The 19,942-nt window shown below is 50.0% G+C and overlaps 2 protein-coding genes across 8 annotated transcripts in view; one reads left to right on the plus strand and one right to left on the minus strand.

The window, feature by feature from the left end:
* Nucleotides 1–461: 461 nt before the first annotated feature.
* Nucleotides 462–15,138, minus strand: COMMD5 (COMM domain containing 5). 6 transcript variants are annotated; one of them, XM_060393641.1, is made up of 4 exons: nt 14,898–15,138; nt 13,169–13,253; nt 5,023–6,347; nt 462–4,380 (listed from the first exon to the last, which is right to left on the minus strand). In XM_060393641.1, exon 4 carries the CDS (start codon nt 4,323–4,325, stop codon nt 3,651–3,653), a length of 675 nt encoding a protein of 224 aa, XP_060249624.1. In that variant the 5' UTR covers nt 4,326–4,380; nt 5,023–6,347; nt 13,169–13,253; nt 14,898–15,138; the 3' UTR covers nt 462–3,650. The 6 variants fall into 6 exon arrangements, with proteins under 6 accessions (XP_060249624.1, XP_042109834.1, XP_014953071.1 ...); XM_042253900.2 differs by having other exon boundaries at nt 462–4,546; XM_015097585.4 differs by having other exon boundaries at nt 4,926–6,347.
* A 153-nt stretch (nt 15,139–15,291) lies between these two features.
* ARHGAP39 (Rho GTPase activating protein 39) overlaps nt 15,292–19,942 on the plus strand; it is a 53,464-nt gene continuing 48,813 nt past the window's right edge. Inside the window, exon 1 of one of the 2 annotated variants that reach the window (XM_027973333.2) lies at nt 15,292–15,466. In XM_027973333.2, the coding sequence (XP_027829134.1) occupies nt 15,437–15,466 (30 nt within the window). In that variant the 5' untranslated portion in view covers nt 15,292–15,436. Of the gene's footprint in view, nt 15,467–15,575; nt 15,637–19,942 lie in introns of those variants that run through there. The other variant, XM_042253860.2, reaches the window with a different exon arrangement.

Genomic DNA, 19,942 nt, shown 5'->3' on the forward strand with positions numbered 1-19,942 from the left:
ATGGCTGGATGGCATCACTGACTTGATGGATGTGTTTGAGTGAAATCTAGGAGATGGTGATGGACAGGGAGGCCTGCCGTGCTGCGATTCATGGGGTCAAAAAGAGTCGGACACGACTGAGCAACTGAACTGAGAACTGATGCTAAGTAAAACGCCAACACAAAAGGCTACACAAGGTATGATTCAATGTGGAAAATGGTCACGTTCTGCCTTCTCTGTTCCTACCTCTAAACAGTTTTAATACATAAAATCCATTTACTGCTTACTATTGGGGTTCCCTGGTGGCTCAGAAGTTAAAGCGTCTGCCTGGAATGCGGGAGACCTGGGTTCGATCCCTGGGTTGGGAAGATCCCCTGGAGAAGGAAATGGCAACTCACTCCAGTACTCTTGCCTGGAGAATCCCATGGAGGGAGGAGCCTGGTAGGCTACAGTCCATGGGGTCGCAGATAGTCAGACACAACTGAGCAACTTCACTTTATTGATATGTGATCAAAACAATTTTGTTGAAATACAGCTGATTTACAACGTTGTGATAATTTCTGCTGTACAGCAGTGATTCAGTTATACATACACATTTTCCATGATTTATCATGATCAGGGCTGGTCAAGGACTCTGCACACTGCTGCCCTAAAGGCACCCAGGAGAGGCCCGTGCTCCCCCCTCCCCAGCACTCTCAATTGAGTCTATGGACTCAGTTGTTGAAGCCCACACCCCTGCTGAGCCTGCATTTAAAAATGCGGCCTTCAGGGAGGTGATTAAGGTTGAAGTTATAAACACAGGGCCCTGATCCCATAGGACTGGTGCCCTCTTAAGAGGAGAGGGCTTTTTCACACACACACACATACACACACACACACTGTCACATACTCACACACACACATATTGAATATAGTTCCCTGTGCTGTACAGGAGGACTTATTGTTTTTCCATCCTGTACACAACAGTTTGCATCTGCTAATCCCAGACTCCCAATCCTTCCCTCCTCCGCCTCCTCACCCTTGGCATCCACAATTCTGTTCTGTCTGTTTTGTAGATGTGTTCGTGTGGTATTTTAGATTCCACATGTAAGTGATATGTCTTTCTCTGACTTCACTCAGTATAATAATCTCCAGTTGCATAACATCACTGTCATTTTTAATTGAGAAAAAAAAGGAAACACAGAAGTTGCTCTGCTCTGAATGTTTGTGTCAAATGATCTAATGTCAAATGTGAGGAGGGGGGCCTTTGGGTGTGCTCAGGTCATGAGGGTTGAGTCCCCTCCCTTTTTTGGAGTCCCCTCATGTGTCCTCTCTCCACATGAGGACAGCAATGTCTTCAGCCAGGACCACGGCTCCCTGACCCTGCTGGCCCAACCTCGGCTGTCCGCCCTCCGCACTGTGAGAAATGGATGTCTACTGTTTTAGGAGCTGCCCAGTCTCTGGTGCTCTGTCTGCCAAGCCCAAGGGGAACTCAGCATGCCCACTGAAGAGATGCATGCCCTGCAGCCAGTAGACAGACCATCATGTTCAGGGAGAGTTAAATGAACAGAGCTGCGTTAACACACAGACACAGCACAGAGAATATCTTCAAATCTGGTCAAGACGGTTTCTCCATGGCTGTCTATGGGAAAAGGAGCTTTTTGATTCTTTTTAGTTTTGATTTTTTAGGATTTTCCAAACATATCATAATAAGTACATATTCCTGACACATGCCTGATGCTTGAGGAAGAAGTCATAGCAAAGAGGGCCTCCATCACTGGTTGAAGCAGACATGGTGCTCAGCTTATAGTGCAGGTCCTTGTGGGCAGGCCTAGGCAGCAGTGAGGATGGCCCAGTCCAGCTCCTGTCCTCAGGGAAGGGCCCAGGATGCTGGCCGATACTGCAGACACGGGGAGTCCGTAGCCCTCAGCTGAGCCAGGACTGAGCCCCACGTGGGGCCTGGCTCGGGAAACCCCAGCTCTGAGTGCAGCCCCCAGGGCACCTCCTCTCTGTCCCTTTGGCCCAACTTGCTGGGACCCTCGCTCAGGGAAAGGCCTAATTATTCAAGATCATGGGAGCATTCTGGGAACAGCACAGAGGAAACACTGCTGCTCTTGATGGGTTCTGGCACAGAGTGGGGACAAGAAGGGGGTGCTGGGGAAGGCTAGGGGCTTCCAACAGACATGGCAGGATGCCAGGTGGGCACCCAAACCCAATTGCTATTTTTCAGAGGAAGCTCCTGCCTGGTGCTTGGGCCTATTAATCCTACCAGGCGGTGACCTGGTTTCCTGGTAGAGCAAATCACAGAGAGAGGGACACTGTCAGGCCCCCTACCTGAGTTGCAGTTATGCTGGAGGGGACAGGGCTGGTCAAGGGCTCTTCACACTGTTGCCCTAAAGGCATCCAGGAGAGGCCCGTGCTGTCCCCTCCCCAGCACTCTCCCACTCTATTGTTGAAGCCCCAACCCCTTCTGAGCCTGCATTTAAAACTGTGGCCTTCAAGGAGGTGATTAAGGTTGGATGAGGTCATAAACACAGGGCCCTGATCCCATAGGACTGGTGCTCTCTTAGGAGAGTGCTCTCTCTCTCTCACACACACACACATATACACACACACACACACTCACATACTCTGTCACATACTCACACACACATGCATACACATGCACAGAGGCAAGTCCAAAGGTCAGGGGAGAGGCCTCACCAGGACCTGACTGTGCTGGCACGCTGACCCCAGCCTCCAGAACTGCAAGCAAGTCACTTCTGTTGTTCAAGCCACTTGGTCTATGGCGGTCTGAGCTGCCTGAGCCACCCAGCCGCAAGAAACCTAAGCGAGGCCCCCGCTCCCCTCTCTGCCGCCACCACCAACTCCAGACTCCTCACCCCATCCTGCGGCCTGCCCTCTGCAGTCAACACAGTATCTGGTGTGATCCTCTAACACGTCTATGGAAGCATTTCACTCAGAGTTGAGCCGAGTTCCCAGAGAGGCCCTTGGCCTGCCCCTGCGTTTCCACTCATCTCCTCCCACTTGGCTGCAGCCCCGCGCCCACAGGCTTTCCCTCAGAGCAGTGTCTCTGCCTCCTCTTGGCTCAAGAACCACATCCTCAGGAGACCCACCCCAAGACCTGATTTAAAGTGCAGCCCAGCTCTCCCACCGCCCTGCCTCCCATCTCCGGAGGCTGCTGCACCTCCTGCAGCGCTTACCCTCTCCCGGGCTACACTTCTTGTTTTTATTACACATTCCTCCCCACACCCCCTCCACTAGAATGTGCTTTAAGGTCAGGGATTTAAGATGGGGAATAAAATGTGCACCCTGAAACATAGGGTTTCCAAGAGCAAAGGAGCAACAGCTCGGATGCTGCACAGGGCAGGCTGAACAGCCTGTGTCCTCACAAAGGCCTTGGCCTGAACCCCAGACCACACGTGGGCCCACCAGCGCAGTGGGTGCCCTTACCTGGCAGCAAGACAGACTGACCACTGTGGAGAGGGCACATGCGGTTTGATGCCTACCCAGGAGGACGTTTTTTTTTTTTTACAGTTGCTTTACTTCCAAAAAAAGGGAAAGACACAGCTGTCTACTTCACTTAGAGAAAGACATGGTTACACTCCCTCACTTCTCAGAAGGGCGGGCTTTGCTCTGGAGAGCCCATCTGAGACAGCCGCCTGGGCAACCAGAAGGCACTGGCGAGAGGCTCAGTCCTGCAGCTTGCGCTCGCACCTCTTCTCCAGGTCGGCCATCTCTTTGAGGACCAGGGCCACAGCAAACCGCAGCTCCTGGAATTTGGCCGTGGGAACCTCAAAGCGGAGGGCGGACCCATCCGAGAGCTTCAGGTGCATCAGGACGCTCGGCTGCAGGGAGCGGGCCAAGGCGCTGGTGGAGATGGCCACGTCCACCCTCCACCGAAAGTCGGCGACGTGGGGCAGCCAGGCCCCCTGCTGCCTGGCCACAGAGTCAAGGAGAGGCCGCTGGCTACCAAACACCACGCTGGCCAAGTCCACAACCAGGTCTTGGGGGATGCAAAGCTCCTGGAGCTGGTTCTTGAAGGTGTCAGGCTTCAGGCTGGCCAGGGGCAGCCGGAGGGCCTGCTGGAGCAGGGTGTGTGTGCCAGCTATCAGGGCACCCAACTGCTCCTCAGGCAGGTCGGCGCCAGCCCTGAGGTGCTGCACAGCCTCCCGGCAGTCTTCTCCCTGCAGGCTGCTGACCACCAGCTTCAGCAATTTTCTGAACGTGGCCCTGTCCAAGTTGCCCAGGAGCTGGGGCATTGCTGCCACCTCAGGGGGCAACTGGGCCCCCAGGAAACTCACGCAGTCACTGTGACTGTCACCAGGGCGATGCAGGTGTGCAGCGGCAGGACCCACAGCAGACATCGATGCTTCCTGCTCTTTGACAGGCAGCCTAGTAGGAGGTCTCAGTCGAGCCGGCCTGGAAGGGGTGCGAGAGAAGCCCAGTGACCCCCACACCCTTTGGGCCAGTGAATTAGGACTGACAGGGTCTCCACCTCCCAGATGCCGATGCTATGAACCACTGATGACAGCCAGCGTGACAGGAGGTGCCCTGGAATCATGTGGCAGAAAGCCCTCTCCAGTCCCTGCAAGAGGGGAGGCAGACAGCAGCTGAAAATGGAGATGAGGTGAGGAGGAGAAAAGGAAGAGAACCAGGAAAAGGAGAGCACACATGAGTTCGCAGAGCCGTCCTCAGCAAGGCGGCCAGGGGAAAAGGGGAGCTCTCCAGGCTTCCTCGCACCTCGCTCTCCAGGAAGGCCGAGCGCCCGTCACCCTGATCGTCAGCGACCAGCCACTGCCCGAACTCCGGGTTTTCCCTCAGGGCTTGGCCTGTGCCAGGACAACCGTCCACTGCCCCGCTGCCGGCCGCTCGGGCTCCACTCCCGGGAGGCCCGGGAGCTGCCTCCAGGCTCGGAGAAAGGAGCCCCCGAGGCGGCCTCCACCGCCCCACCAGCGGTCACCGACCTTCGGCCCCGCCCCGAACTGCCATATCGGCTTCCTGCCTCCGGGGCGCTCGCCGTTCCGCGGGCAGGGTAGCCCTCTCCCACCCCGCAGTCCGCACCTTACACCAGGTCCTGAGCCTGGAGCAGCACCGCGAATAGCCGGAAGCAGGGCCTGGTTACCGGAACCGACTGAGAGGTGACGCTCGCCACGCCCTACCCTTCTCCACGGGCCGCTCTAGGGCTGCTGGAGGACTGCTCTCGGTGCTCCGCGGTCGGAGGGGCGAGGCCCAGGCGCCGCGTCCGCGGGATGCTCTGCGGTTTCAGCTCTGCGGTTTCCGCGGCGGCTGTGGACCGAAGAGACGCGGTCGGCTCTGGAGTGTGGGGGCGCGGGAGGGGCTGAGTGCAGACTCTAGGCCGCGAGGCTCGCCTGCACAAGAATGTGAGCGAGCTTCGCCTCTCAGTTGTTCTCTTTGAATGGGTAAATTGACGGGGTGTCCATTTATCTCCATGCAGTGATATTTTAGAAGTCAATGAGGGACGTTCCTTGGCCTTCAGATGGTTAGCACCTCGGAGCTTTCACTGCCGTGGTTCAGGTTCAAGACTCTGCAAGCCGCGGGGTGGGCCCCGCCCCCGGCTCCCCCCAACCCCAAAGTCAATGAAAAACAAGGCAGAAAGTCCACAGAATGAGCAAGGGGGTTGAATAGATTATCTCAAAGAAGAACAATGTAAAATGCTGATGAGCACCTGAAGAGATGTTGGGCTTTGCTGGCCTTTAAGGAAATGCAAATAGAAGCCACACAGAGTTGCCATTTCACACCATCAGTGTGGATACTGTCAGACAAATCATGTGTTGAATGTGCCCCGCCCCTCGGCTCTTATGTAGAAACCCTAATCCCAGTGTGACCCTATTTGGAAATTGGACCTTTTGGGAAGTATTTAGGTTAGGATGGGATTAGTGTCCTGCAGACTGAAAAAAAAAAAAACCAAAAACACAATGTGAGAGTTGTGAGTTAAATTTTATCGGGGGCAAAATGAGGAGTACAGCCTGGGAGACAGCATCTCAGATAGCTCTGAGAAATTGCTCCAAAGAGGAAGGGAGGGGGTCAATATATTTGTGATTTTGGTTAAGGGGGAGTATATGTGACAAAGCAAGTATTTGTTGCAGGTTTCTGCTAGCCACAAGGAGCAGTAGTGACTTGTAAACCGTGAAAGATTTTAGTGCTTTTCTAGATATGAGGAGATACAAGAATTGGGCTCATGAAATCATCTTCTGAAAATATCTACTTGAAGACTTGTTCTGCCAGTTTTTCCCAGAGCAAAGACAGCGTCATTTCTGCTCTCCACTCTCAGCTCTTTTCAGAGGGTGTTGAAAATCAGCAGCTCCAGCAGCACGATTTAATCCTTGAAGAGGTAGATGACGAGTGCCAATTTGTAGTTGACAACCCTTTAAAAAGAGACAGAGTAGTGACTAGCCCTGTCAACTCTGAGGACACAACCAAAAAGCTGCCCTCTTCCAGGGGATCTTCCTGAATCAGGGATCGAACCCGCTTCTCCTGCCATCTTCTGCATTGACAGGTGGTACCTTACCACATGGAGAAGGAAATGGCAACCCACTCCAGTACTCTTGCCAGGAAAATCCCATGGATGGACGGAGGAGCCTGGTAGGCTACAGTCCATGGGGTCGCAAAGAGTTGGACACGACTGAGGACTTCACTTTCTTTCACTTTACCACTAGCTCCACCTGGGTAGTCCTGAATGGGGCATGTTCAAGCCTTATTCTCCACCATGGTCTGTCTGGCTCACCTCCCTTACCAAACCACACATAGAGTCTGCAGATGGGAGTTATGGTCTTGGTTGGAGCCCTAGTGTTTGCATTTGTAAAATAAAAGTTTATTTATTTTTTTATCCCAAAGGGCTCTAGAGTTCAGCCAAGATAGGTACCTCAGGAGCTAGCAAGGCAGGAACTTTCAAGTGGTCCTAGTTTTGAAAATTGAAACGAATTATGTCAGGTTTACTGGGACAAGAATATCAGTAGGAAAATTCACAGTTAAGCACCAAGGAGAGAGGGAGCACCCCCAGGGCTAAAAAAGAGGAGAGAAATAGAAAACAAAGCTTCAAACTTGGAAATGATGCTGTGGCAGCTCTGGGGCCTTGGCCAACATGGAAACGACAGATTAGGCCCAAGTGACTCCAGAATAGTGGTGGCAACTGAGGCTCCTCCAGCGCTGGAACTCCAGAGGGCTCTTATCCTCTGTCTAAAGATGAATGAGAAAACATTCCATTTCCTTGCACAGAGATTCCAGGCATCTCCATGAACAAAGGAGATGGAGCTGGTAGTGCAGGCAGGTCGAGGTAACTAGAGTTCAAAGGGAGCAGAAGAAACTACCAATACTGCAAACTGAAGTAAGCATTCACAAACAAGCATTTGGAGATACCGAAAACTTAAAATCATATCTTTCAAAACTAAAAATGAAAATGCACCCCCTCAAAAAAAAAAAAAAGGAAAAAAAAAAGGAAGAAATGCAAAGAGTGATCAAATGAAGGAAGGGAACTTTTTAAAAAGTTATTTTCAAGCCGTATATCCAACCTACTTCCAGATGGTTCAGGATAAAACAAGAAATATAAATGTGGAAAAAGTTAAAAATTGATTAACCTGAATTAAGGTTATCTGGGAGCTCTCTGCATTATTGCAACTTACCTGTAAATTTTAAATTATTTCAAAATAAAAAGGAATCTCTCTGTCAATGCAGGGAACATGGGTTGAATCCCTGGTCAGAGAAGATGCCACATGCCTCGGAGCAACTAAGCCGGTGTACCACAACTACGGAGCCTGTGCTCTGGAGGCCACACTCTGAAAAAAGAGAGGCCACTGCAACAAGAAGCTACCACTCATTGCAACTAAAGAAAACCCATGTGCAGCAATGAAGACCCAGTGCAGCCAAAAAAACAATCTATGTGATTCAAAAGCAAGAAATTTGGACTTGCAGAAGATAGCTATACAAATACCACAACACCCACTTCTTTTCCCATACTTATGAAATAAATTCCATGGAGTCAGGAGAAACAAACAAACAAATAAATAAATTGTATCTCAATAATGCTGTTAAATTTTTTTTTAAAGTCAGACTGTCTTATTTTCCAGACACAAAATCAAAGGATGTCTGAAGGCTGTTTAACATCTCAGCAGCCAGCCTTCTGCAGGGGAGGAATAAGAGTGGGTGTAGGTGCCACCAGTCACCTCTAAACTTCCTAGGATCAATGGAGCTGAGCCCCTGGCCCTGTCAGAGGACTGCAGGGTGACTTGGGCCAAGCTTCTCAATTCTGCGCTCAGCGTCTCCACCTGGAAGACAGAATGATGACAGTGCCTACAGAAAAGGAACAATTAAGCCAAGCCTAGTATGCAGAGGAGCGTTTTGTGTGATGCAATATTCAAGAAAATTAGAGATACCAAGGGAACATTTCATGCAAAGATGGGCACAATAAAGGACAGAAATGATATGAACCTAACAGAAGCAGAAGATATTAAGAAGAGGTGGCAAGAATACACAAAATAACTATACAAAAAATGTTTTAATGACCCCGATAATCACAATGGAGTGATCACTCACCTAGAGCCAGACATCCTGGCATGCGAAGTCAAGTGCGCCTTAGGAAGTATCAGTAGGAACAAAGCTAGTGGAGATGATGGAATTCTGGCTGAGCTATTTAAATCCTAAAAGATGATGCTGTGAAAGTGCTGCACTCAATATGCCAGCAAATTTGCAAAACTCAGCAGTGGCCACAGGACTGGAAAAAGTCAGTTTTCATTCCAATTCTAAAGAAAGGCAATGTCAAAGAATGCTCAAACTACTGCACAATTGCCCTCATCTCACACACTAGCAAAGGAATGCTCCAAATTCTTCAAGCCAGGCTTCAACAGTATGTGAACCGAGAACTTCCTGATGTTCAAGCTGGATTTAGAAAAGGCAGAGGAACCAGAGATCAAACTGCCAACATCCGCTGGATCATAAAAAAAGCAAGAGAATTCCAGAAAAAAATCTACTTCTGCTTCATTGACTATGTGAAAGCCTTTGACTGTGTGAATCACAACAAACTGTGGAACATTCTTAAAGAGATGGGAATACCAGACCACCTTACCTGCCTCCTGAGAAATCTGCATGCAGGTCAAGAAGCAGCCGTTAGAACCAGACATGGAACAACGGACTGGTTCAAAATTGGGAAAGGAGTACGTCAAGGCTGTATATTGTCCCCCTGCTTATTTAACTTATATGCAGAGGACATCATGCAAAATGCCGGGCTAGATGAATCACAAGCTGGAATCAAGATTGCCAGGAGAAATATCAATAACCTCAGATACCCAGATGACACCACCCTTATGGCAGAAAGCAAAGAGCAACTAAAGAGTCTCTTGATGAAGGTGAAAGAGGAGAGTGAAAAAACTGGCTTAAACCTCAACATTCAGATAACTAAGATTATGGCATCTGATCCCATCACTTCATGGCAAATAGATGGGGAAACAATGGAAACAGTGTCAGGCTTTATTTTCTTGGATTCCAAAATCACTGCAGATGGTGACTGCAGCTCTGAAATTAAGAGACACTTGCTCCTTGGAAGAAAAGTTATGACCAACCTAGATAGCATATTAAAAAGCAGAGACATTACTTTGCCGACTAAGGTCCGTCTAGTCAAGGCTATGGTTTTTCCAGTAGTCATGTATGGATGTGAGAGTTGGACTGTGAAGAAAGCTGAGCGCCGAAGAATTGATCCTTTTGAACTGTGGTGTTGGAGAAGACTCTTGAGAGTCCCTTGGACTGCAAGGAGATCCAACCAGTCCATTCTGAAGGAGATCAGCCCTGAGATTTATTTGGAAGGAATGATGCTAAAGCTGAAACTCCAACACTTTGGCCACCTCATGCGAAGAGTTGACTCATTGGAAAGACTCTGATGCTGGGAGGGATTGGGGGCAGGAGGAGAAGGGGACGACAGAGGATGAGATGGCTGGATGGCATCACTGACTCAATGGACGTGAGTCTGAGTGAACTCCAGGAGTTGGTGATGGACAGGGAGGCCTGGCATGCTGCGATTCATGGGGTTGCAAAGAGTTGGACATGACTGAGCGACTGAACTGAACTGAACTGATGTGAGAATTGGACCATAAAGAAGGCTGAGCACCGAAGAATTGATGCTTTTGAATTGTGGTGTTGGAGAAGACTCTTGAGAGTCCCTTGGTCTGCAAGGAGATCCAACTAGTCAATCGTAAAGGAAATCAGTCCTGAATATTCATTGGAAGGACTGATGCTGAAGCTAAAATTCTAATACTTTGGCCACCTGATGCAAAGAACTGACTCATTGGAAAAGACCCTGATGCTGGGAAGGATTGAAGGCAGGAGGAGAAGGGGTCGATGGATGAGATGGTTGGATGGCATCACCGACTCAATGGACATGAGTTTGAGTAAACTCCAGGAGCTGGTGATAGACAGGGAGGCCTGGTGTGCTGCAGTCCATGGGGTGTCAAAGAGTTGGACATGACTGAACAACTGAACTGAACTGAACCGAACTTACCCTCTCCAAGGTCATAAAGATTCACCTCTCTCTATTTTTTTTGTATTAGTATTTTGGTTTTACTTTCTTCTACTTTTCATATTTATGTAGATTATCTATTGGGAATCCAATTTTATACATATTAGATGTGGATCCAGCTTCCTCTTTGTTCATATAGTTCCTCAAGAAAGAATATATTTTTTTAAATAACATATTAAATAATCAATCTTTCCCCATTAGTTTTTATACATTAGTGAGATTCTGATTCTTTTTTTCTGTCCCATTTGCCTATTTGTGTTCCTGGGCCTATCAAGTACCACTGTTTTGGAGTATCTCCTAACATCTGGTAGAGAACCTGCCTGCTGAATGTCCTCCTTCAAAGCTGAACTAGCAGAAACTTCCCTAGTTGTCCAGTTGCTAAGACTGTTCGGTCCCAATGCAGAGGGTTTGGGTTCGATCCCTGGTCAGGGAACCAGATTCTATCTGCTGCAACTAAATAAATAAATTTTAAAAATTAAAAACTGAACTAGCTATTTGTAGACCTTTATTCTTCCATATGTATTTTTAAAATATGTTTTTCATAGTACTCAAAAAAATCTTACTAGAATTTAGATTTTTAATATTTTGTTGTTTTAGACCATTTCAGTGAGGTTTGACATTTTTACAGTTTTATGCCATCTGGTCCATGAACATAGTAGGTTTCTCCATTTATTTAGGCTTTCTCTTGAGGTACTTTGATATATTATTAAGTGTCTTCTGTAAAGGTTTCATATATTTTTAATTTGCTTAATTTCCACATGGTTTATTGCTTCTGTTGGTGAAGTGAAGGGCATTTCACTTTCCATCATATTTTCCAGTTGGTGGTTTCTCAACTGTAGAGAACCATGTTGGGTTTTGTGAGCAGATCTTATTGAACTTACTGATTCTGATACTTTGTTGTCTGTATATTTTCTGTGTAGAATTTGATATTATCTTCAATTTTTGATACTTCAGCTTATTCTCTTCTAATCTTTAGGCTCTCTTCTTTTCTTTTACTGTTGCATTGACTGAGCACACCCCCCCTACCCCCAAACCCCCAACATTAGTTAGCAGCTTTTCTTTTTTTTTTTTTTAACATTTACTTATTTGGCTGTTCCAGGTTGTACTTGTAGCACCTGGGATCTTCAGTCTTTGTTGCGGCATGCGGGATCTTTAGTTGCAGCATGCTAATTTTTAGCTGGGGGATGTGAACTCTTAGCCACAGCATGTGGGATGTAGTTTCCTGACCAGGGACTGAAACTGGGCCCCCTGCATTGGGAAAACAAAGTCTTAGCCACTGGACCACCATGGAAGCCCCAGTTAGCATCCTCTCTTGCTCCTGATCTTGAAGGATTCATATCCAAATATTCTTCACTGAAAATAATTTGTGTGGTATTTTGGTAGCCTTTATCCAGTTCATAAAGTTTCTTTTTTATTCTCAGCTAGGAATTTTTAATCATAAAGAAATGCTGACTTTTATCAACAGTTAAGAGGACGTGATTTTATCCTTAGTCTGACCATATGATGAATTACACTGATAGATTTTTCTGATGTTATACTATTCTTATATTCTTTCACACACTTCTGTATTTTTGTATGCTGACATTCAGTTAACAGTTTTTATGTAGGAATTTCACATATATGTTTACAAATAAAATGAGCCTGATTTATCCCAAACTAATAATGTTTTCCTCCCTCACTTCTTCTTTGGGAACCATAATATTGTTTCTATGTCTGTGAGTCTGTTTCTGTTTTGTAAACAAGTTCATTTATATATTTAAAAAATTTATTTATTTATTGGCTGCCCCACATGGCTTGTAGGATCTTAGTTCTCTTACCGGGGATTGAACCTGGGTCACTGCAATGAAAGCACCAGGTTGGAACCACTGGACCACCAAGGAATTCCCTGCATCATTTATATATTTATTCATTTTTCCCATATGAGTTTTTTAGACCCACAAATAAGTGATATCACATGGTATTTGTATCTTTCTCTGACTTACTTAACATAGTATGGTAATCTCTAGGTCCACCCAAGTTGCTGCAAATGGCATCATTTTATTCATGACTGAAAAATATTCTATTCCCTGGAGTAGGAAATGGCAACCCACTCCAGTATTCTTGCCTGGAGAATCTTATGAACAGAGGAGCCTGGCAGGCTATAGTCCATAGGGTTGCACAGAGTCAGACATGACTTAGCACAGCAGCAGTATTCCATTGTGTGTGTATATATATATATATATATATATATCACATCTTCTTTATCCATTCATCTCAAATTAATAGTGTGGGATTAACTGATACTACTATATATAAAATAGGTAAATAATTATATATAAAATAGGTAAACAACAACGACCTACTGTATAGCATAAGGAACTATACTCAATATCTTGTAATAACCTGTAATGAAAAAAAATCTGCAAAAGCTTGTATAACAGAATCATTTTGCTATACAATTGAAACTAACATTGTAAATTAACTATACTTCAATAAAACAAAACAAAACAATATGGTGATGAAAGTGTTAGTTGCTCAGTCATATCAGACTCTTTGCAACTCCATGGACTGTAGTCCACCAGGCTCCTTTGTCCATGGAATTCTCTAGGCAAGAATACTGAAGTGGGTTGCCATGCCCTTCTCCAAGAGGTCTTCCCCACCCAGGGATCAAACCTGAATCTCCCACATTGCAGGCAGATTCTTTACCATCTGAGCCACCAGGGAAGCCCCAATATGATGATGAGGTGCAGGCAAGTCTTTGTGAAGAATGGTCATCTGGGGACCTGAGGACCTGGCAGGAAGAAATGAAGTCAAAAGAGGTGTTTTGTTTTTAAATATTTATTTTTATTTATTTGGCTGCGCTGGGTCTTAATTGCAACATGCAGAATCTTTTCTTTTCATTGCCATATGTGGAATCTTTAATTTCAGCTTGTGACCTCTTACAGAATGGGAAATCTTGGTTGCGGCATGAGGGTCTAGTTCCCCACCCAGGGATCAAACCTGGGCCCGCTACTTTGGTAGTGCAGTCTCACAGAACTGAACCACCAGGGAAGTTATGGGTTCTGTGTTTATAATGAGAAATATCAAAGTGTCTTTGTGTGCACATCCAAATAATAGTAATAAAACAGAGAGAGACAAACAGATGATGCAGGAGAGGAGACAGCTGAACAACATCTTTGAGAACGGAAGAGGGAGTAGATCCCAGTTCGTCAAAGGAGGGCCTGCCTTGTCTGGGAGCAGGGAAACACTACCTGCCCATTTTCAGGAGGGAAGGTGAAGGGCAGGGATGGATATGGGCAGGCCTGTGGGTCTGGTGATAAGAAAAGGGTTTTTTTTCGTATCTGGGAGGCTCAACTGTGCTTAGTTCCTCAGTCATATCCAACTCTTTATGACCCCATGGGCCATAGCCCACCAGGCTCCACTATCTATGGAATTCTCCAAGCAAGAATCCTGGAGTGTGTTGCCATTTCTTTCTTCAGGGGATTTTCCTGACCTAGGGATGGAACCTGTCTCCTGCATTGCAGCTGAATTCTTTACCATCTGAGCCAGCAGGGAGGCTCTACTAGAGAGGCCTAAGAAATACCTATGTTCACTTTGGAGGGTGGGGGACTTACCCTCTGTAGGAAAATCACAGAATTGCCAAGGAGGTATAGTGCTCCATCTGAGTTTAAAGTGAAGCCAGCCAGCTTAGTTATGTGGTTTCTGCAGTACTTGTCATGGAGAACGGTGGAGTTCATCCAGACTGGGCTTTCTCAGGTATACACGACGGAGGGGAGCTAGAGACAGGGGAGTAGAGACCACTGCCCTGTCCATGGGAGGTCAGCATGAGGATGAGCCAAAAGGGAAGCCAGAGTGGTAACACAGTCAGGGATCAGGGAGCCAGGAGGCAGAGAACTGCTGCAGCAGAGCACTGAGGAATGAACTGCAGGCGGGAGGTGGGACTGAACTGAGAGCTCTTGAGCTTGAGCTTTCAAGCCTTTGTAGTTCCTGGTGTTGAAGGATCTGGACTGTGACCACAGAGTGGTGTGGGCTTCTGCGTTTTGTTGTGAGAATTTCAGGCTGGTTAGATTCTATCCGTACCAACATGGAAGCCAAATACTACAACTTCTGGAAATTAATATTGTCTATGTAATAACCATTTTTTAAAAGCCTGCAGATCAGGCTAAACGCAGGTTAGAAAACGCTAAAGAGAACAGTGGTGAAGCCGAACTGAGCAATTACGAGGTTAAGATGACAGAGCAGAGAAAATCTTAAGAGACATGGAGGACTCAGGCCATCCAGTTTATCTGACGGACACATAGGGAGGTTCCATAGGATGGAAGAGCGGATATTTTAGAGACAACGGTCGGTAACTTTTCAGAATCGAGGAAAAGTGAAATCTTTCCTGGGAAGGTAAAATTACACCAAATTCACAAGTAGGAAATGTCAACTGCACCTTACAGAAGGGGATCGAAAGAATCTCACGGGCGACCGCACAGGCAAGGTCGGCGGCGGTGCAGGCGGCGGGGCGGAGGGGGCGCTTCGGCGTCACTTGGCCAGCGGCCGTCCCTCTGAGCCCGCCGCACCCTGGGAGGCCAGCACCGGGGACACCCTCGTCCGCCCGCCCGCCACAGCTCCGGACTCGCGGGGACCTCACGGGGCCGCACCCTCGCCTTGGGGGCGGGGCCAGCGCGCGGGTACGCCCACCTCCCGGCAGGCCGTGCGCGCCCCCGCCGGACCCGGCTCCCGAGGTGCCGCGCGCGGCGCACGCGCCAGAGCCCCGCGGCGGCGCCCCCTGGCGGGCAGGGCCGCGCGGCGCGGGGGCGGGGCCGGAGGCGGGGGGTTGCGCTGGTGACGGGAGGACGCGCGGCCGCGGCGGACGGGGCGGCGGACGGGTCCGGCGGCGGCGGAGGAGGCGCGCGGCGAGCGGGCGGCGGCGGCGGCGGCAGCGCTGCGAGCAGCTCCCGCGCGGCGGGCGAGCCGGGATGAGGGGTTATGGCGGCGCGGCCCGCGCGCAGCCTGAGGGTGAGAGCGCGGGCGGTGGGCGGCGCGGGCCGGGAAGATGGCGGAGAGGCCGGCGCTGCGGCCCCCGCCCCGCCTCTCGGAGGCCCCCAGCCTGGCCCGTGGGGATTCTAGTCCGCGCTGCCGGAGGGGCGGGCGGGCTGCGGCCGGCGGGGCCCGGGGCCGGGGCCACGGTGAGAGTGGGTGTGGGGTCAGGCCTGGGGGTGCGGGGGGTGAGGCTGCCCGGCCCGGGGCTGTGAGCGTGCCCGGCCGAGGGTGGGCGTGAGTGGAGTGCGGAGACTGAGCGCGGGGCGTCGGCGCGGTTCCGGGGCGCAGTCGGGGCCAGGGAGTCAGGACGCGCGTGGCCGGGTGCCGGCCGTGGCCGCCTGCCCCTCCGATCGGGCCTCTGGAGCGGAGCGGGCAGGGGCGTCCCCGCCTTCCCCCCCGGGTCGCCCTCCCGGAACTGGAATTTGCTCGATTGCCCGCGGGTTGCGGGATTGGTGTGGGTGGAGGCGGTGTTCCGTGCGAGGGCCGAGATCGAGGCAGGCTGCGCGCATCTTGGGGGTCAGGACGTCTTTTATTTTAAAACGTGCAGCTGGCTGCGAGGCCGTGGCAACTGTGGGTGTGTTACATGCTGCTCCCACCAGCAGCTGCTGTGGGCGCTGCGCAGCCTTCAGCAGCTGAAATGCGGCGCCCCTCCACCCGCTTCGGTGTCGTAGGGTTTAAGCAAACCTCCTGTGACCTTTGCAGAAACCTACAGTTGCAAGGCTTCGTTTTCCTCCCCTACTGCAGACAATAGGAGATTTGTCTTTGAGGCCAGCGAGGGGAATTGAACCCTGTACATCCTGGGTGCCTCTGTAAACAGCAGGTGGTTCCCGGTCAGCGGCTCCCCTTTCACAGTGAGCAAGGTGTGTTTCTCCTCGCTGGGGGAGGGGAAGGAGATTTGATAGCTGTGACTGTAAAGCAGGGAGACTCATTCCGTAAAGCAGCTTGGCGTGGACTCTGTGACCTGAGCTCTGGCTGGGTAATGAGCAGGGCCCGGGTCTCCCTGCCCACACTTTGTCTAGTCAGCTGTCTTGCCCAGAGGCTGGAGAACAGAGGGGAGAAGAGGGCGGGTTCTGGAGCCAGACTGCCTGCCTTTGAGTGGCCACTCTTCTGTGTCCTGGCTTTGTACTCTGCCTCTGCTTACTCATCTGCAAAATGGGTGGTTGTGGGACTCTGTGAATTCATCGTGCCTGGCACTGTGTCCCTCTTGAGAAAAGTCAGGAGCTATTTATTATGGCTGCCAAGATCTGGTTTTCAGGACGCACCTGCTGGGTCAGCTGTTTTGTCTTAGTTTAACGCGAACTCGAGGTCTGTGGCTCTTTTTTCTTACGCAAGCTGGTGAGGAGCATATTTGGAGAAGCAAGTCTTCATAAAGGTAAACAAGGAACAAATCCCACATGCTTAGATTATCATATAGAACTGTTAAAAAAATCTTTTTAGAAGAGAAAAGCTTCTGATGAACTAATCTAGACTCCTGCAGTACTTATTGCCCTAGGAGGTAGGTAGGATCGTTGCTATCAGAAATGAGATGAGGAGCAGTTCTTGGGTAGTTCTCTTCCTGAGTTAAACTACCAGAGCCCTTGTTATGCTTTCCAGTGTTACGCTTGTGACAGAAAAGATACTTTATTAACCAACTCTAAGCAACAGTGAGGGCATAGGCACCAGAAAGCAAAGACTTGGCACTACCAGTGCAGTGATGTTCTGTCTTGCTCAGTGTTGGGAGGGGTAACTTAACTTGCTGCAGAACAAAGTGGAAATTTTTGTCATGTTTCCCAAGGAGATGGTTCTCCTTCCCAGATCCTAGACTCACTCTGATCGCTTCATCTCGTCCCCTTTGTCTCTGTCACACTGAGACGAGGGGAAACCCCCACTTTAAGTAGAGTCTTTTCGCATTTGTGGAGTTTAAGGTTGAGAACATGATTTTCAGAACAAATGGTAATGAAACAGCTTCTGTGAGCAAATTTTAAAATATCTGAAGATATTTTAAAGATAGATTTAGAAACGTCCATCCTGCCTTCTCTCCTGCATGTGTGCTGAACAGGCTGCCCTCTGGCAGTGGTAACAGTGAACACGGTGTCTTATGAAGCTTCTACCTGGTTCTTTGGTGCTTTTGAGAAAAATATCTGTATAATAAGTTCTCAGCTTTAGTAGTAAGTGCCTTTGCTGTGCTTGTGCACTGACCCATGTGGCCATTTGTTGTGGGTCTTATACGTTCCCTCTTAAAGTTAGCTCTGTGGGTGTCCTGTCTGAGAAGCACAGCCCGGGGGTGCAGAGCCCCAGGCCTGGCGACACCTGGCAGAGCTGAACTGGACGGGCCTGCCCCCAGCCCGCTTCTGATACTTCTTGCTCCTCTGGTGAAGTCTGCACCTTCAGCTGTTGGCTCTGCCTCCTGCACCTGCCCCTCTGTGCCCTCTGCCAGCCCCTGGCGCTGTCCTTGATGTTATGTGGTAGCTCTGGCCTGCTCCTGGGGTCGCTTCCAACCCTCCCTGCCATCCTGCAGCCACACCATTCCACCCTGTGGAGAAGAACCTCCCCGTTGCAGCCCTGGCTCACTTCTGCTTCTGCTGCACTCCTGTCTGCACCTTCCCACTCTGCTCCAGATGAGGGTCTGTAAGCTGCAGCCACTGCCAGCCCGCTGCCTGTCTTTATAAATAAAGTTTTATTGCAGCACAGCCACACTGGTTTATTTTTATATCATCTATGGCTTCTTTGGCAGAAGTGACTAGTTGGAACAGAGACTTTATGGCCCACAATGCCTGAACTGTTTACTTTCTGGCCCATTTCCAGAAGGTTTGCTCTAGAAGTTCAGAGGGGAAAGGCTTGCAGGGGCTGCAGTGTGAGGGAAGGCTTCAAGGAAGAGGCGCTCTTTGAGCTGCGCCTCCCTCATAGCAGGCGCGTGGGGGCCAGGAGTGAGGACTTCGCAGCAGCGCAGACAGAGGGTGTGTCAGGTTTTGGAGCAAAGGCAAGAAGGTGAGTTACGTGCAGTTTGGGGGGTAGAATGTTATATGAGAAATAAGAGGAAATAATAATGTGAAGATGTCTGAACTCAGCTGAAGGACTGTAGAGTTTAGTTCTCTGGCTAGAGGAGCCACTTCAGGTCTGTGCGTAGGGGAAGTCCTGGTAAAATGGTTCAGGACGTGTGACTGGCAATGACACATAGGATGGATTGGAGAAGGAAGAAATCAGAGACTTAAGGATTGCAGCAACAACTCAATAGAGGTTTATTTCTAGCTCACATTTCATTTGCTTGTGCCGCTTTTCTCTCAAGTCTTCATTTGTGGACTCAGGAGCATGCCCTTGGTTGGGATATGCTGTTCTTATGACAAGAGAGTGGTAGAAACTGTGTCTCATTGAGCTTCAGTGGAGAACTGGCAACTCGGGTTCTGTGGCCAGAACAGGTTACCTGGCCAAGCTTTGGCGAGCGGTTGGATGCTCTTCCCAAGGACGGAGTGGGAGGCTGCAGGATGGACAGCCCTCTTCCAGGGCGAGTGTGGGCTCACACCTGGAGACAGGACTCGGATTCCCCAGGGAGGAAGTGAGCCTGCTCAGTGCCCTGTTTGGGTGGCAGGGCCAGCCTCACTTCCTCTCTTGGCCTGCCTGCCTCCTGCTTCACTTCTGGCCTTGGCCATGGGTACCCCGGGACCATCATCTCCAGGTTCCTGCCTTGAAGCTTGGTGCGCTGGGTCTTCCCCCAGCCGCCGTCTCCTGCCCTCCACGTCCTGCTCACTGTACCTCCCAGGTGGTTAATGAGTTCATATTTCCTCTGTCCAGTCCACCTGCCAAGCGGGCCTGTGCGCCGTCCCGTGGGCGCAGTAACTGTGCCTCCTGGATGGGCTGCTTTCCTCTGTCTTCCTGCAGGTCTTCAGGAGATGTGTCAGGATGGTGGTTCTCATCCAGGGGTAGTTTGCCTCTGGAGACATTTTTGGTTGTTCCAACCAGGAGTGGGTGCAGCTGGCAGTGTACCTGCGGAGGTCAATAGGCTGTGACACCCTGGATGCTCCAGGGCAAGGAGCAGGCTCAGGGCGTGTCTGCCAGTCAGCCGCTGCATGGGTCTCCTCGGAGTCCGGTGCCCCGAGACCACCCTCCATGGCCTGGTGTGCCCCCGCTGGCATCCTGTTTTCCGGTGACCCTGCCGAGTGCCACCAGGCCCAGCCCCGCTCTGCATTCCCTCCTCCCCTGAAGCACGCAGAGCTCCTCTGGCCCCGCTGGGGCTGCCCGGGATCTGCTGTGTCCCCACGCCAGGCAGGCCCTGCACAGCCTCCAGCCGTCCCCCTCTGCACAGGGAGTCCTTGAGGGCATTCTCACTTTTGTGTCTCAGGGCTTTATGCAACAGTTCCATTGTGTCTTGGCATCAGAGGGGATGAGTGGCTTTGGGTGGGGGTCATGCAAGTGCTCTTGAGGTTGACATAGCAGTAGGCAAGATGCCTTTATTGGTTTGCTCTTTTTAACTGCTTC

Source organism: Ovis aries, chromosome 9 (assembly GCF_016772045.2).
Source record: "Ovis aries strain OAR_USU_Benz2616 breed Rambouillet chromosome 9, ARS-UI_Ramb_v3.0, whole genome shotgun sequence".
Lineage (NCBI taxonomy): Eukaryota > Metazoa > Chordata > Mammalia > Artiodactyla > Bovidae > Ovis > Ovis aries.

What these genes read in the sequence shown, in the direction of transcription:
- COMMD5 (XM_015097583.4), bottom strand. Translation starts at nt 4,325, where the DNA reads ATGTCTGCTGTGGGTCCTGCCGCTGCACACCTGCATCGCCCTGGTGAC.